Genomic DNA, 18,205 nt, shown 5'->3' on the forward strand with positions numbered 1-18,205 from the left:
CTGCCGCCAGGAAAATTGTATTTTGTTCAGCTATATTATAAAAACAATTTTTTTAAATTTAAACTGGAATATTAAACAATCATCTAAAAAAAATATAATTTTCACTTTTGAGTAACAAATTCTGCTTCATCATAGATATACATATACAGCAAGTAAACTGCACTACATCACATGGTGTTAGATCGATAACAACTATCAATTTATAAGCCGTTGAAACTAAGACGATTACTTTTGTTGATGCTCATCTCATTGTAGTGTCCGTGTTTGTGGTTTTGTAGTCCATGGTTGTTGATTTCCCCCCCCCCCCCCCCCCCACACACACACACACACACTTCTGTTGCGTGTATAAATAATATTTTGTTTTCAAGTTTGAAATGAAATATGTGGCACATTTTTAATTGTTCAAGCGATTTGTGATTTACTGTTTAACGAGACTAGTGGGAAAAAAAAAAAAAAAGGAAAAAAGAATACTTATCACATGTTAAAAACGTTGCTTATTATTAATGTTTTTTTGATTATGAAGCCTCATTAAATCATCAAAAAAGCGTATTTATATTACAGAAATACAGTGAACGTTGGTATAAGACAAACTCACGATGTATGCAATGTCTAATATTCGTTAGAAAACACAAGTTGTGCATCCACAGACTACAGAATGTAGCAAACATGTTACAATAATATAAAAAAAATCTTCTTATATTAAAACACAGATGTTATAAAGGCAAATAAATACTGTGTGAGAAACATGATAGATATTCAGAATAAATATTTCGTTGTATGTGATACATCACTTTTTACCAAAGGCATTTAGAGAAACTTGTATCTGAAAACATGATAAGCAGTTCGTACATAGTTTTGGCACTACGTGCAATTGACTTAGAAAAGCTATCACTCTCTCTCTATTCTACATATGTACATGTGTGTAAATGTACATGTACACACACACACACATATATGTCTAGACTAGGAATGATATGACTGACAATAACTTAACTGAAGCTGTACAAAAAAAAAATTACACTCGTTATCAATTATTCTGCTTTTTAAAACACAAGAAAGGTAACTTTGTTCCGAACAAGATTCTATACATGCCTACATACTATAATCAAATAATAGTACAAAATATGGCTCCACAAAAGTTCCTTCTATCATCACACAACTTCTGCCTGCAAGTACCTCATCTCCAGAGACCGGGAAAATTCGCGGATTCATTTCGCGATAGGCTAGAATCCGAATACGTTTGCATTTTTGCCGCTTCAGTTATTGGGCCACAGTTTATCTCAAGGAATCTGGGTTGATGGAAAACCTTCAACAAAGGGAAGTCTCGAATCACAAGCATCCCCAGTTAACAGGTGCCACGAGTCAGTAGCCAATGAGCAGGTGTAATTTTCCCAAGTATAGGATCGTGGAGCCTATCCTAGAGGTCAGTGAAGCCGCGAATTTTTCCAGTCCTTGGGCATCTCCAATCGAACTCGTTTAAAGGAATATTTTTTCGCATGATGGTGCCCCGTCACAAACATCCCTCCGACAGCTGCGACGCGACGGCCGGGGAGCACGCACCTCGGGTCTAGTCCTCCTCCGCCTCCAGTTGCCTGATCCCCTCGCTGTGCTGCGACCTGCCCACCAGCTCCAGCAGGGCCTTGGCTCCCAGGTCCACGTCCAGGACGCTCTTCTTGCCCTGGAAGCACGACCGTCGCGCCGTTCTAACATTGCGTCGAAATTTGGAGGAGAAAAAAAGATTTACCCACACGAAAATCGCATGATGTTTCCGGTCCCGCTGTTAAGTTCTGAGCCCTTTGCGCAGGTGGTAAACACGACCTTGCCAAAAGATCACGGGACAAAGCACCGTGCTACAGTAATCTGTTTTTTCAAGTTTGCTGTCAGGCAGTGTTGTAAATACAACGATTACAATTACTACAGTAAAACTCGTTTAAGATGTTCCCGCACTATACTATCTCCCGTTCACGTTCAATACAATCAAATGTTTTTCGTTTTCTCCATAAGATGTATTTCCTACCCACCCTTCTATTAAAAATTGTATTTGAAAGTTGAAATCCATTATTCATTAGGATATTACAGCTTACATAATTAATGGAAAAAACAAATTTGTCAGATGTGTAAATTTTCTTTTAAAGACGTTTTCCAACATTTTATCCTTTATTTTTTCATCGCAGCAGAGTAGCTAGTGCGTATAAAAATGTAGCCAGCGCTAGTTGGCATCACAATTTTTGGTTACGTAGGTGACTGTACAGAGTGCAGGCACGTAGTCAAATATCTATGTACATTGATAGCTCATCGACTGGTGCAATGCTCGCACTTTGTCTTGTGCCGAGCAAACAATATTTGATAACCCGCACTCTTTCGTGGTTAGTGTGTACTACGACGATACTTACGGGAACACTTCGTTAGTTCCAGCTCATGTTTATCATTTTTATATTTCAAGTTCAATGAAATATTTTTTTTTGTTGCGTGAATAATTAATTTTAATTGTTTGGCATGCTTTGTATACTGTTTTTTTTAATTAAATATACTTTCCTTGCAACATATTTCGTTTCTATGAAAAAAAATCTCAGCAAAAATGCTTTTCTCGCATATAAAAATCACACCCCTACTTTTAAAAATTGGTTTCAGCATTAAATGAGTGACAATTATGCGAGAAAAAGGAACACAATCATATAATGAATTGCGATAAAATTGAAATAATACCGAAAAGCAAGACAAAACACTGAAATGCAAGTTATATCATGGAATTAAGTAGCATTTAACCAAAAATTAATAAAAAAAAGGAATCTTTTGAAATTTGAAATTCAAGGAATGACATTTCTGGACCAAAAAACAATTGTACTAGAGTGCATGGATCAGAAAAATTAATTTAATTTGCTTTACTGTGCATCTCTTACTGAAACACTTTTAAACCACAAATGCTCGCTATTTTTAATTCTATTGTTCTGAATGTATCTGTTCTAGCCCAATTTATCACAAATTATTTCACCGTGAAAATGCAGCATATAAATTTTAGCATTATTTTGGTGGAGTAAGTATTATAAAAACTGTAACACTGACCGTGTGTTTTAAAAGTGAAATCGGACTAAGACAATCTTGTCTCCGACGACGAGGAAACGGAGCGAGCAGCTCAGAAGGACCGCTCCGGAGGCGCGACTCACCCCTTCCTCGTCGTCGTCGTCGCCCTCCGGCTTGGGCGGGGGCCCCAAGGCCCACACCTCCGCGTGCCCCACCGCGAAGTGCTTGTCCGACGACAGCATGGGGCAGTTCTTGTAGGTGGTGCACGTCTCGCTGCAGTGCCCGTGGCCGAACTCTGCGTCCAGCCACAGCCCGAAGTACTTGAACTGCCCGCCCATCCCCTGCGACAGGCGGCAGTCTGTGCCCTTACCTTCCACCGGCGGACATGCCCCACATGAGCACCATGGGCGTCGCAACCAGGGGGGACACGTCCCCCCCTCCTATAATAATAGTGAATATAATCACTTTATTACTTATGTTTGTGTACATGTGCGAAATATTCTTAGTACTGCTGCGGCATTTAAGTGTAACATTCAGGTTTCTCCTGATGTTTAAATTAATGATTTTGTGTGGATATAGCACCCGCAGATATGTTAACTGTGTTTTTACAAATCTGTTCTCTGAAAATTATTTTTTATAAAAAATAAATTATATATTGGAACCAACTATAATTAAAATATTTAGGAAAGAAAAATGCCTAAAAACCACCTTTTTGCACCTTCAAACCCCAAAATTTCCCGGGGGTGGCTTTTTTTCCCAGGGGATGGATATTCCTCAACAACTAAATCAATTGAAGTCCCCCCCCCAAAAAATTTATCCTTTCAACGTCCATGTGAGCACGCACCCCAACAGCTAAATATCACACCACCACTTTCAGAACTCTAGATAACTACTTACGGCTAGAACCAAAATTTTACGGTAAAACCGAAATAGCACGGCAAACCACGTCAATACATTGAAATGCAAGTTTATATACCATTTAGCACCGAATGTGGGTCCGCCAAATTCCTGTGAAAATTTAGTTACATGGTGCACACGCTTCGTAAAAATTCACTTTCATAATTTTTTTCATAACGTGCCTAAAAAAGTATAACTTAAAAATAAAAAAAAGAAAGAAAAAAAATTGTTTGGTGAGAATTAGTTACAAATATTCTCTAACTCAAAGACCTTACTGCTTGTTTTACTTATTCCTTAAACTTCGGAAGGAAGAGCTGATGTCCTCCCCTCCCCCTGATTCGCCCATGACAGCAACCACCAAGTACCACAGTATTGCTCCCAGTCCATAGTTAAGTTGTGTTAAGTGGTGGTAAGTGAGACAAATTGGTCGAGTGGTCTGGTCACTTGAGAACCACCCAGGAAAGCCATTATAAATTCCCAATTTTTTTACATGTGAGGCACTTGGCAGGCATTCGGTGAGCTTTCGAGTCTTCTCAGATAATTCCCTTGCTTCCCACTTTTTATCCTGTCAGTGCTCCGTTCAAATTTTTTTTTTTGACGTGAAACATCTTTCATTTTGTTCGGTAGGGGTTCTCTTGATAAAACCACACCTAACGAAATCATGTAACAGTAATCTTATGCCTTTGCAGCCGTACTACAAGTGTGCCTTACTTTCGTATTGTTGTTGTTGTCGTGCACGGGAAAGAAGCCGTTACTCAACGACGCACATGGCGTTGTCCTGCCGTGCACTATGCCATGTGAGCTAGCTTCAGTCTTGCGAGTGGCGTTCACAGGGGCATAACACTGCAGTGTGTTTGTCGATCTGAGTGGGAGCTCCAGGAAGCTCACTTTGCCACAGTAGATATCATGTGTCGAAATCAAATCGGTGCTCATCAGGAGAGTGTAATCACACGTGTGTAATTGTTGTTGCAGGAATTTGAACAGACCCCCTCTGAGTTATCTTGAGCGGTTTTTAAATTGCGTGGTTTCTTCCGAAGCTATGCACACTGTTATGTGTGCCCACGTAGGTGTGGGGGCCTCAGGTAGTTCCAGTTCCAGTTTGCAAGACACACCACAAGCGTGCCGACGACTCACCAGTCCGTTGGGCATGGTCTGCTGCTGGATGTTGAGGTACTGGTAGTGGTCGTTGTAGCCCGTCGTCTCGTACACCCCCATGGAGGGCGTCACGGTGAAGAGGAAGCAACTGCTGTCGCCTGCGACACAACCACCCACGTCGCAGTTACGGTCACGTCCTACCATCCGAGGATCTCTGGGGGCAACACTAGCAGACCACTCACATTTATACAACTGCGGAAAAGAACATGCCGGTGAAGAAAACTGCTACAGGATAGCATAAAGTGAAACAGATTTATTCTTATAACTTAAGTACTGTACACGGAAGTGTTACTGATTGATAGTAAAACATCTTTTTAGGAACCTGAAATATGTACTTTAAAGTGAGAAATCCCTTAATGTGAATTACTTTGTAATGAGGTTACAATGGTTTCGTTGTGGTTCTTTCTTTAAGGGGCGTCTAGAATTGTGGTTGGGCAGCCAATTCACCTAAATAAAAATATTTGTAAATATTTTTAAATAATTAAAAAAAACATTTTACTTCCTTGTGTTAAAATGTCAAAATTTTTGATATAAAATATAAATTATTGCCATAATGATTGCACTAGCTCAGATGGGCTCCAACCTGCCCCAGGGAAGTTATGCGCAGATTCACAGTCGATAGAGCACGAGGGAGAGAGGAGAGGGGCAGGCAGCAAGGGGTAGCAGTTTTTATCGAACTCAAGACGGCTGAACACAGAATGATGTACTTGGACACTGTGTCTTATATTGTCGTGGTTTAATTGTCCAGTTGACACAGACACTACACATCACATATGAGAACTGTGCATTGATTGTGAGTTCGTCTTAAACTACTGTAAGAACTAAATACAAAACTAATCGCTGCATAACGACGCAGTCTCGAGGAACGAAGATGTACGAGTTTCGGGTACACGAGCGAGAAGCTACGTGACTGTCCTGGACGAGCTCTGGAGTATGCCGGAGAAGGAGCTTACTGAGAAGTTCGGGACGGAATCTCTTCTTGCGGTGAGGAACACATGACACATCAAACCACTACAAGTTTATATATTTAAAGGAGAAGATATAAACACTTGATCCACTTGTAATTACACATGAATCATGCGATGGATCGGCTCGCGACGGCCTTACCACCCAAGAATCGCAGTCAAAATGATGTCCTCACCGAGGAAGTTGGGGCTGATCTTCCAGCTCTCCGAGGCGAACCCCCCGAAGATGTGGCCGCCGCCGTCCCTGACGATGAGCAGGGTGGGGCCCTGCCCCAAAATGTGGCCCACCATCTTGGAGAAGCTCTCGCCGTGCAGGGCGGTGGAGAAGAGCAGCCGCCACTCCGCCTGCAGCGCCGAGGGGAGCGCGGCGTTGAGGAACAGCACGTGGGACAGGTCGAGCACGGACGGGAACCCCTTCAGCGCGGCGGGGACCTCGCACCGGGGCAGCAGCGCCCGGTCCTCCTCCCCGAGGCGGTACAGGCGGAGCACCACGTGCGCCTGCACCGAGCAGAACTCGGGAGCCCGCCGCAGCCACTCCTCCAGGGCGTCGCGCCCCACGGGGCCCGACTCCGTCGCCAGCCGCCGGCACCACGTGCACGCCAGCCGGTGCGTCTCCTCGTCCATGCGCGGGCACCTGGCGCGCGCCCAGCTGCCCAGCGCCTCGCCCCCCTCGCCCTCCGAGATCTTGAAGAACGTCGACACCACGCTGTGCACGTACTGGACAAACACAATCATCCTGACACAGGACTGACTTCTTAGAGGGGCATCGCAAGTCCGAATACCCGTTCCAATGAAATCAGAGGATTGAGACTTACTATCTAGATACTAATAACTGAGTCTAGATATTAGATCCAGACTAAGTTAATTATAGTTATAAATCCTTCTTTAATAAGTATTTAATATAAAAATATACTCAGATGTACTTCAGAAGTCTTTTCATCCACTGCATCTTTTACTCTTCTGGGGGGGAAAAGGGAAGAAAACGTGTCCCTGTGCGTTGACTTACGTCTTGTTCTCTGCTTTACTCAACTTGCCCTATGATCACATAAGAAAATCTCTTGAGACTAGGTTTTTACATTTCTTTGGTGTTAATGACTCCTTGCTTGCGAGGTCATTGGAGACTGTGACACTAGACATATCCGGGACACAGAGAAAGGAATCACCACGGCCAAGTGTCGGGAACCATTCAAACACTGCCTGCAGTGATCCTGGGAAACCACGGGCGGAACAGGAACGTGAGTTCAACGTCTCGTCGCTGCACCCACTCACTCCACTCTTGGGATTACATTCTGTACGGGATGCAGGTTTGCTCACTCAAGCGAGGGTTAACCTGGCAATGATTTCGAGAACAGCAATACATGAAAAGTCTGGCTGGAGCTTGGGACAGGAGACCATCACCACACGCTTTGCCAGTCGCAGTTCAGTCTACGAAGAATATTTGCCGACTGCAAGTAACAAGCCACAGTCATTTTATTTCAGATAAAAACTAAACATACCCAGCACCTCAAAAGTGTGCACATCATAATAATGAATTTTAATTTCTTGGTTCACAAATAAAGTATTTTGTAAATCTGTTGAATTAACCTGGGTTTTTCAGGGGATATATATATATATATCCCCCCCCCCCCTTTTATTCTACTATGTAGCCATTTCCTTTAGCCACCATGTTTGTTCTTTATTGCAGGTTGAATAAGTGCACAGTCTGCAAGAGACTAATGCCCACAGTTATGGGCGTAGAACCGGTGGGTTGGGGGAGAGAAAGGGGGAGGGGGGGTGTCTGAAATTAAGAAGCCCCTCACTGAGGAGTGTGACTCGCACAGCAACGCGTGACTAGGGACAGGATTATAAGGTGAATTGCGATAAAACCTAAATAATATCGAAAAGCGTGTCAGTACACCAATATAACTAGTGCCATTTACCTTTGTGTGTGCTACGTAAGTAAAGAACACAATATTACCCTTCTTGAAAGGGCAATACATAGGTGATCTCCTGTGGATAGGTAAACCATTTAAAACTATAATAGAACTGAAAACCCAACAAGACCATTGGTACTTCTTTTTAGAACTGTCAAATTTGAGACTAAGAAACATGCAACATCCTAATCTGAAAAACTTTCACTTGCACTGTTTTGAAATTTTTTTCTTTTATCACAGCATCGCGAGAACATTCATGCATCCAGTAACTTGTGATCAACACTCACAGATGGAGCACAGAGCCGCTAGCACGCGCTTTGCGACGATCGCGTGCGACATACCTCGATCACGTCTTTGCTGGAGACGTCGCCACCGTCCTTGTTGCTCTTCAGGATGCTGAAGATCACGTCCGCCTTCTCGCCGCAGGAGCCCCGGGTCAGGTACACGTACAGTTTCGCAAAATCATCGAAGCTGACTGTGCCGTTACTGCCACCGGACAGGTAGTTCACCAGCAAGGTCAAGAGATCCTTGTCCAACTGCTTCTCCCAAAAATTCTAAAAAAAAAAAAAAAAAACTTACTTATAACCAGGTTACACAAACAAAAGTTCTAACTGAAAAATGTGATCTGCAAAAAAAAAAAAAAATGTTTACGTTCTGCTGTGACCAATGATGAGCTCAGGCAATCCGCTGACACACAGGTTATGGATAGAGACCTGCGAAATTTGCGGATTCATTCGGTGATAGCCTAGAATTCAAACACATATACCTCTTTGATAATTTTGCTATTGGCTCACTGTTCATCTGGACGAATCTCAACCAGTTATGAACCCTCAACCAAAGAAGGATCGAATCACAGACAAACCAGCTGAGACGACTTACAAGTCGGCAGCCAATGAACTTGCGTTATTTTCCCGAGTGTACAGGGGTATGTGCAGTCCATCCTGAAGGCCATCAAAACCGCGAATTTTGCAGGTCTCTAGTTATGGAGCATGTTACAAACCATGTTATCCTGTAATACAGCCACGAGCCTTTCCTTTTTTAGCTGCCCATTTTTCCTAACGACTTTCAGTTGTACTCATAGGTTAACGCTGCAAGAGCGAACATGGTCAAGAATATGACTAAAATACGAAATGAGCCTTTGATAAAAAAATACACCACATGAACATAATTCAAATAAAAAAGTAATACTCTGACAGAGCTGCTTTTTAGAAAGGCAAGAAGATAAAAACGGAAAACATTATTTTTCACATACACTACACACGTTCCTAAATGTACTCCAAAAGGATGGTTTCGTAATTGCTATTAGTTTGGGAAAAATTAAAATTTTTATATTTTACAATACCTGTGCTTTACATTGCCGCCGCCATTCATTGTTTACCCGGGAAAAATAAGAATATATGTTTTCAATATACTTTAGATGTTCTTGAATTAACCCTGAAAGGAAGGTTTCTTAATTCCTAGTGGTTTGTGAAAAAAAATTATCAGTTTACAGCTTACTTTACAATACGTATGTATTCACACAATCGCTGACATTCATCATTTACCCATGGTTTTTTTTTTCCTTTAGAGAATGTAGGTGGTGTTATATTAATGAAATTCATTTAAATAATGACTGTATTGCAATGGTAAGGAATTTTCAATGCTTTTATATTTCATGTTTGTTATTTTATTAGAATAAGTAATTGTATTACAAAATGTTTGTTTTGTTACGTGGCATATAAAGTAGGTAGGTAGGTACTACTATTTTGAGTCATTTTGTAATGGACAAGTCAAATGGGAGGCAAAAATTTTAATAGAATTGTTAGTGTTCATTTTCTTTGAGGAATACGTGCTGTGCACTGAATTGGCCGACACATTGAATTTTGCAGTCTTTCCTAGGAATTCTTTGATTACAGCCGTCATATATTGTGTCTGATGTGGCTGATGTTTCATGTATCCCAGCTTATCCATGGATCATGAAGGCTTGATCCTGATGGGATGATCTTGTGGTACATGATGCTTGCTGTTTTAGTTCAGTACATCGTAAGAATCTGCACATTAAAGACATTGTGAAATAAATAAGAATTATGGTTATAGGTTAAAAATTCCTTTTCATAAGACTTACCATCATAATTCATTATATTACACAATTTTTTTCATGTAAAGAATCATCCCACATACCAACTGAACTAAAACAGCAAGCATCATGTACTACAGGATCAAGCCAACAGGATCATGCCATCAGTATCATGCCCTCAGAATCCAGGTATAAACTTCAATATATGAAATGAAACAATTAGTGTCTTTAATTCTTCATGGTTGGCACATTATCACGGGTAAACAATGAATTTTGGTTGTAGTGTGAAAACACAGGTATTATAATGTTAGCTTTAAAATGTTATTTTTCATGAACCAGTAGGAATTAAGAAACCACTTTTTCAGGGTCAATTTAGGAACGTCTTTATTACTTGAAAAATATATTTTCCATTTTTATTTACTTTTCATTCCACAAAGCCATGGCGTCAGAGGCTGGTATTGTAAGGAATTAAGACACCATCCCTTCAGGGAAAATTCATTGTGTGTAGGGTGTGAAATCCCTGTTTTCCAATTTATTTTTCTTTCCATTCTAATCAGCCGCTATGTCCAAGTATTCTCAAAAAAAAAAAAATGAATTTGGGCATTCCATCAAAGCCAATGATAGTTTAAACCACATAGTTGATGAGATGAAAGAGCAATGATGGAATGATTGGCTGGAGAAACGTGATAACTTCCAGAACACCCATTGATTCACAGGAAAATATGCCAAGTGTCACCACTTGCACGAAAAACACGGCTATAACCCTCTGGGGATCGAACCCAAATAGCCTTGATGAGAAGCATTTACTGACCTCGCAACCACATTTCTTTAAAATCAAACACTTCCTTTGCTTTGGGTATTAAATTTTAAGAATTCAATATTCAAAATACACAAAATTATTTGTTGTGTTTTTCAAATACCTTTAAACATTTTTCAGAACATTTGTTTCCTTTGTCTGCACACATTGACCTGAAGATGTTGTGTAAATGTTGATCTTCATTCGTGAAGAGAAAATTTCTCTTTTTATCATCCTGCCTACTTGCCGATGAACCCATTCCTCAAACGTAAAATGAAAGCTGAAAGCAAACCGAATAGTCTTTTTCGCGTAGTTGCATACGATAGAACTTTCCACGTAACTATAAATCCCTCAAATATCCAAATATAGACAACTTTAGTTCCATATTACCATGTGACCATTTGTATACAAAACCCGACCATGAAATAAACATGGAGTAAATGGTTAACAAACTGGTATATTAAAAAAAATATATTTACAATTATATATATTAGAAGAGAATTTTTAGTAGCAATTAATTGACGCAAACACGCTTTTTTTTTTTTTAACAAATTATTTTATTCAGCGAATTAAAGATACATTATCGAAAACCATCCACACATGTTTCAGTAACTACTTCTTCCAATTAAATATTAATTAAAATAGCAATATTTTTTTATTCTTTGATCAATTTGACATCGTACATCCTGCGGCTGTAAAATACGGCCTTCCACCCACTAGGACCAGTTCCCGCTGATAGGACCCCTCCAATCAAGCTGCACAGAGAAGAAATAGTGCTAACACACATATAACTTATAAGTGCCATGTGTGTGGTGTGTTGGTCCATATTTCTTCTTTTAATTTTTTAAGTTGCCGCCATCCGGGTTCTCGTGTTCGAGACCGGGCGTGTATCCTAGCGAGAAACTGGTCCTTATTGACATTGTGTTCCAGGAGGGCGCCAGGCTAGCTCGGCGTATAACCAAATTTGGGTTTCGTGGGTGCGTTGCCCCTGCGTGGCCCGCTAGGACTGGCGGCGAAGTTCGTGGTTGGAGGGGTCCCTAGCTGGTATCACATCACAGGCCCTGTGCAGCATAATACACTGATTCCTAGCTGGGATAGGGAGGCTCAATTCAATAAGAAACACGAACTCGAGATTTATACTGTCGATGACACATCGCGCACGGAGTGTGCGGAGTGGTCGTTTAATCAGCTGGACAATTACAGTCGCAATTACACTTATATTACACTTGCACGGCATACAAGGAATTACCCTACAAAATTACACTTGGTTAAAAATGATTGCTCTGATGCACTGTCACTAGTTTAAGCCCTCACGCAAGCCGAGGTTAAGGGGGAGGTTGATTGGAGACGGCCAATCCCGAAAATTGCTAATTTGGTGGCGCCCATATTCAACTGTGTGAACCGAGGCCTGCAGTTAAATTAGAAGCAAAGCTTTACACGTAGCTGTCGTCGGTGCCTGTGCACTCGACATTGAATAAAAGTTAATTGGTAGCGGGAGTCGGCCCGTGCCGTAAGGTGAACTCCCCCGCGTAATGTCTCGTGCGGGGAGTTTAAAGTTAAGCGCTGGGTTAGGCCCTACACCGTAAAAGAACCGGGGATGCACGGGGAGTTTACGTAAACGAGAAAATAGGTTTAGGTTGATGACTATAATTACCAGAAATACTGCTCAGTGTGGAACAAAGGATGATGGCAAGTTGGAAGTTACTATTAAATTATGTTTGATTGTTAATGATCTGGGGTCGAGGTGTTTAATTAATTAGACACGGCCCTTGGTTCTACCTTGGCATCGGAGGCTGGCTTACTTAGGTGGGCCATGGCTAGGGGTGCGTTCCGTAGCGGGGTCGGATACTGGCGGGTGCAAGTCGGGTTTTGGGTGGCCTTCGGCTGGCCGACGTCAATGTTCATAAAAAAATTGTTTGTATAATGTTTAAGAAAATAAAATATATTTTCTTTCCTTATAAACTATATTTGCTTACAAACTAATTTGATATGACCTCTACACGATTAAAAACAATTGGCCACTGCTTGGAATTGGAATTGAATGATTACAGAACTTTAATAACGTTAAATTTTGTTTAAACTGCCTGTAGATAGGGAAAAAATGTGTCGTGAAGTGAAAATATCAACAGTTGTTTGATAAGTTTAGGAATATTTAAATTTATATTAGTAAACGTTTCTGTCAACTGCATCGTAGTGAAATTGGCCTTAAAATATTCTTAATAATTATAATATGTAAAATAGCTTTACTAATAATATGTACTAATAATGACTAATTTGTTAGTGGTGATAATTTATTGTGCACTAAAATGCAGGATTCATTTTCTTTTATAGGTTTCATTTTGATTTCGCGTAGTGTTGCATTTTGTCAATTCTGTATCTTCTATCCTTAAAAAAATATATAATTTTTGCTTTTGATATGCAGTTATTTACTTTAAATTCTATGATTTTTTTTGTTGGCTAAGGAAGTGACATCACATTAATTTCCCGCGTCGATATTGCGACTCTGGTGGTGCAAATTGTAAGTGCGACGGAGAAGATCAGGAACAGAGAAGCAAGAGCGCCATTTTACGCACACTTGCTTCATGTTCCATCATGAGTGATTATTCAGCGGTTGCTCCGCCTACGAATTTTAGTCAAAGTTCTGCATTTGCTGCCGCACTTCAGCGTGCCAGACAGGTAAATTATGATTAATATACAGTCTTAATTTATTTCGTTAACTGATTTGCTTGTGTGCATGTTCTAGCGGCGAAACACAGGTAGTGCATAGTGTAAGAGAGAACTTATTTTTATTTGTTTTTGTTCTTCTGGGTTAAATGATGACGTATGTTCTGTATTATGTGTTAATTTTTGGGGGAATTAAAGTACCGACAGTGATAGAAATTTTTTGGATCAATTGTCCGACCTTGACCGGCTCCTAATTCAAGATGGAGACTGTCGTGATACTGACGCTGTAGCTGTTTAGATAATGGCGTGGTCGTATTCAGTTATTGTTTCATGTACGTATTATGTTGTTTGTAGTAATATGTATGGCCTAAGTATTTTTTTTTAATTTCTTTGTTTTATTTATTACCTGTAAATTTTAAGCCCGTAAAAATATTTTGGGCGGAAGTAAGACAATGCCAGCACGTACGTGGACTGCATGTCAGAAGAAGACAAACATTTATCGAAAATACATTATTTGTAATTTCTTTTGAGTTCATTGTTTTATTGTTACAAAGAAATTACGTGCTTACTGAAATGCTAAGGCCCCTTTAACAGAATTTTTTTTTTACTTGGCCTATATCTTGTGTTCCCTACGCATCAATCCATCCACGTATTTCAGTTACGTTTACATAATGCATATTTTCTCTGGGACCGTGCCCAAATAATTAAAATACGCCTTCGATAGAATCTAGGGACTCGAAGAAAATTTTTGTCGTGCCCCCGTACTTATTAAAGCCGCAATTAAGGCCGGCCCGTATACATTTGTAATCTTCTAAATTGTGTCCGACGGACACTGATCGGGCCACGTGACCTTTTATCATGATTGGCGTGTGCGATAATCATAATCTCCCTATTCCGAATACATTGGTCAACTTGAACTTTTTGCCTGCCGAAGAACTAAATGTTGTTGAATGATTACAACTTTTTCAAGTTAAATTAATATTGAAAACTAAATAATAAATAAAATTCAGAAGGTGCCACATTTACTTCGTACTGAATATTAAAATGCTTTTCTTTATGACTATCAGGGTTGGCTGTTTTAAAACATGTTTAAACCAAGTGGTTTTTATGAACTTAATTTATTGAAACAGTATTTTTATATAGAATTTCTTAATTTTTTTAATGAAAGGTTTAATTCCACTAACAATAAAACTTTGGTCATTAATGTTTCTTGTGATTTAGAGGAGCAAAATATTATAGAATAATTTTAAATTTTAAATCCTACCAAGCTAAATATTTCTCTAAAATTAATCATATTAAATAGTTAATTCCAATTCCTATTTTGTGGAAAACATTCTATGGAGAATCCTTTGGAGAAATGCCTTTTCTGTGCTGAAGTCCCAGTCGGACGTGAAGATTTGCTGGACTTCGGTTCTTTGATGGTATAACTTCCCTGGTTCAATATGAGTGTCAGAAAGCAGGATGTTGTATGGCTTTCTTTTGAACATTCTGAGAACCAAAATAACTAACATAATTAATAACTAGTTTAAACCTACAAAAAAAATCAGATGTTTTATACTCTATTTCCCCAACCCTGCAACAGATACAGTTTGGTATATTCGAAAGTTCTAAATACCTGTCTGAAATACTTTTCAATATCTCTCCTGTTGATGGTGAGATAAATTGGACCAAGTTAATTATGCCATATTGTACTTTTCGTTGGAAAGAACGTAGAGGAAATGTGTTACGAACATGGGTGGCAAGTGTGAACGCGCTCAAGGGGCCTAGCGATCCAGCACGACCACTGTCGTCACTCATGCATATTTTTGGGGATTATACAGGGTGTCTGGTTACAGAAGTCACGAAGAAGTCACAATATTGAACTCATTGTTATGGATAAGTCACTTTTTTTGTTACAGCCTGAGAAATAATTTTTGATCTACAACTGCGGATGCTTGTAAGCAACACATAGGCATTTTTTTTATCATACGTTAAAGCTTAGTTTTATGTTAAAATTTTGATTTTTTTTTTTTTTTTTTTCAAATTTTCAACGAATCTAACCTACTTGTATTTAAATAAATACTGTAATCAAAGAATGTAAATATCAAGTATGTTTGGTCATGCAAGTGTCTTATGTGTGGCATGATGAGTAGTGAAGCATTATGTTGACAACATGGCGGTAGGAGCCTGTGAAACATGTGACGACTTCGATTAACAGTAATATATTTGTACGCGCTAGAATAAAAAAAAGGTAAATTATTTCGGAATTTACTTTTCTGCGTAACAAGTTACCGATGAAAAGTAACAATTGTACCGGGTAGACGTTTCAATGTTTTAAGAACGTGTGTTTACGAAATAATACGTGTTTTCAAATTTTTTTATTTTGTTGTGTATTTTCATTGGTGTTTGTGTGAAAATTTAATTGTTCAAAACTTGTAGACATCTTCAGCACACTAAAAAGCAGTTATTTTGAAGTGTTTTATTAGTGATAAAAATCCCAGGGAAGTGTCATTGTCAATACATTTGATTGGAAGAGGAGGAATGGAAATTGTGGCTATGCTGGTGAGGATACTTTTCAGCTTTTTGTATGCTTTGCAAAAAATTTGTGGATATTTCTCACTCTGGAATTAATGCAATTAAATGCCACGAAAAAAAAGGGGGGGGGGGAGATTGGTGAGTTTCTTATTGTTCATGAGTCGGGCAGGCGGCAAAAGCTCTCTTTTGTACAAGGGTACCCGCGACCCTTGTTAGGCCCACCACTGGTTCATCAGAGCCTGGGCCCAGCAATCACAGTTGTGATTCCATCTCAGCCTGCACCTATCCCCAGTTCACAGCATACATCTTATAGTACTATCCCAGGATCATCGAGAACGAAAGCTCTCCACTTTCCTAGTTAGTGATGGTGCAACCGAAGCAGAGATAGTGTGGGCTTCTCATTGTGTCCGTATGCATGCTTCAACCTGCTCAGGAGCAGCTGCAGTGGAACTCTTTCCTGTTATGGCTAAATATGTAGTGTACGGATTAGCGGCAAAAAAAAAATCTTACAAATCTGAAATAACTTTTATTATATGCTCTTTTACGTCCTCTTTTCATGCGGGGATAAGAAATTCCAATTACTTTTGGAGATATCGAATTGTTAAATTTTAATTATTGTAAAAAAAATTTATAAAAATCTGAAATAAATTATATTATATGCTCTTTTACGTCCACTTTTCATTACAGCCTGCGGAGATAATAAATTCCAATTACTTTTGGAGATATCGAATTTTTAAATTTTAATCACTATACCTGCACATTCACATGGCGTTCAACATTGTTTTTTGTTTACGAGTATCAATTTTTTTTTTTTTGTTTTTTTTGGATAATGTTGTCCGTGATAGTTCGTGATAGGCCAATATTCAAATGAACCAATAGGCCGCCTCCAACTTAATTGAGTTTTTAATGTTTCAAATTTTTATGCTTTAAAAAATTACGTTCGTTCCTACTGTTAATCCTTTGTTCCGGTTTGTTAGGTTATGTCAGCTACATTATAAATACTTTAAAACTAAACAACCATTACAATTAATTTTATTATTTTTAATGTCCGTTCAGTTTCAAAGTATGTATAATGTAGCTGACCTGACCTAATCTACCTTTGTCCCGTTTTGTTAGTTCAGGTCAGTTACATTATAAATACTTAAAACTATACAAGTAAAATAAATTGATACTATTTTTAATTTCCGTTTAATTTGAAGTATTTATAATGTAACTAACGTTACCTAATGGAAAATTTCTGTTAATTAGGCATTCACGCGCGTACGGCAAAATATAAAATGGCGACGTTCGAATGATTACTTAGGTCTTGTATTGCAAAATAAGAACGGCGATATCTCCAAAAGTAATTGGAATTTATCTCCGCAGGCGGTTATGAAAAGAGGACGTAAAAGAGCATATAATGAAAGTTATTTCAGATTTGTACAATTTTTTTTGGCGCTAATCCGTACACTACATATTTACCCAGTTATGTTTCCAGACAGCATCACTGTAGCTTCAAAAATAAAATTACGAAAGGACAAAGTAGTGGTACATATGGCTCTGGGCATCTTTTTGCATCATTATTGTCTGATGTTTAGAAAAGCCTTTTTTTTTTGCACCATCTGTTGATTAAAGTCTGATATTTTCCAAAAACAACAATTTGATATTGTTAAATATTGGGATTCAGAAAACAGTATATCATGTACTCAATACTTGTAATCTGCTTTTCTTGATCGTTGTACGACTGTAGATTTGCTTGAAAAAGTGCTAGTGTGTGTTAGTGATAGTGATGTCAAACCTTCCCTAGAATGTTTAGTTCAACTATGTACTGATGGACCAAATGTAAATCTGAAGTTTGATTTCTGATCTCAAAAATATTGCATGAAGAGTACACTTGATACTGAAAAGGAACCTTGGCCTAGGAGTTGCGTGAAGGGCATAACCTCACTGACCTTAGGGCCTCTTGCCCCCCTCGAGTAGAACAGCCCTCAGCTATACTCTTTCCTGCACAATGGCATCCCGAGAATTAAAAAGTCAAAAAGAAGAGACTTTGAGTAAAACAAACTTACTATAAAACATGGTGTAGCAAGAAACTGGTTCACTAAAGTGATTCTGAAAGTAACACGTAATGTTTGATTACCTGCATTTCCAGCATTCAATAAAGCAAATTAGGCATGTTTATTCCAAATAGGCAACTTACATTTATATTATATGACATAATAGTTACCATTTTTGCAGGATATTA

The 18,205-nt window shown here is 39.1% G+C and overlaps 2 protein-coding genes across 5 annotated transcripts in view; one reads left to right on the plus strand and one right to left on the minus strand.

Annotated features, from left to right (window-relative positions):
• Window positions 1–327: 327 nt before the first annotated feature.
• LOC134539258 (MTOR-associated protein MEAK7) lies at window positions 328–11,210 on the minus strand. Its single transcript, XM_063381077.1, has 6 exons — window positions 10,928–11,210; window positions 8,293–8,505; window positions 6,215–6,755; window positions 5,053–5,171; window positions 3,165–3,362; window positions 328–1,678 (listed from the first exon to the last, which is right to left on the minus strand). The coding sequence occupies exons 1-6, from the start codon at window positions 11,060–11,062 to the stop codon at window positions 1,568–1,570; spliced, it is 1,317 nt and encodes a 438-aa protein (XP_063237147.1). The 5' UTR covers window positions 11,063–11,210; the 3' UTR covers window positions 328–1,567.
• Window positions 11,211–13,315: 2,105 nt separating this feature from the next.
• Window positions 13,316–18,205, plus strand: part of LOC134539596 (far upstream element-binding protein 1) — a 44,310-nt gene continuing 39,420 nt past the window's right edge. For 3 of the 4 annotated variants that reach the window (XM_063381762.1, XM_063381764.1, XM_063381763.1), the window contains exon 1: window positions 13,317–13,479. In XM_063381762.1, the coding sequence (XP_063237832.1) occupies window positions 13,396–13,479 (84 nt within the window). In that variant the 5' untranslated portion in view covers window positions 13,317–13,395. Of the gene's footprint in view, window positions 13,480–18,205 lie in introns of all 4 variants that reach the window. The other variant, XM_063381761.1, reaches the window with a different exon arrangement.

Source organism: Bacillus rossius, chromosome 15 (assembly GCF_032445375.1).
Source record: "Bacillus rossius redtenbacheri isolate Brsri chromosome 15, Brsri_v3, whole genome shotgun sequence".
In the NCBI taxonomy this organism is placed as follows: Eukaryota; Metazoa; Arthropoda; class Insecta; order Phasmatodea; family Bacillidae; genus Bacillus; species Bacillus rossius.

What these genes read in the sequence shown, in the direction of transcription:
- LOC134539258 (XM_063381077.1), bottom strand. Translation starts at nt 11,062, where the DNA reads ATGGGTTCATCGGCAAGTAGGCAGGATGATAAAAAGAGAAATTTTCTC. An exon ending in GTTCTGAAAAATGTTTAAAG is followed by an intron (nt 8,506 to 10,927) that starts GTATTTGAAAAA and finishes TTTTTTTTTTAG; the next exon opens with AATTTTTGGGAGAAGCAGTT. An exon ending in ACGACGACGACGAGGAAGGG is followed by an intron (nt 1,679 to 3,164) that starts GTGAGTCGCGCC and finishes TCGTGCTTCCAG; the next exon opens with GGCAAGAAGAGCGTCCTGGA.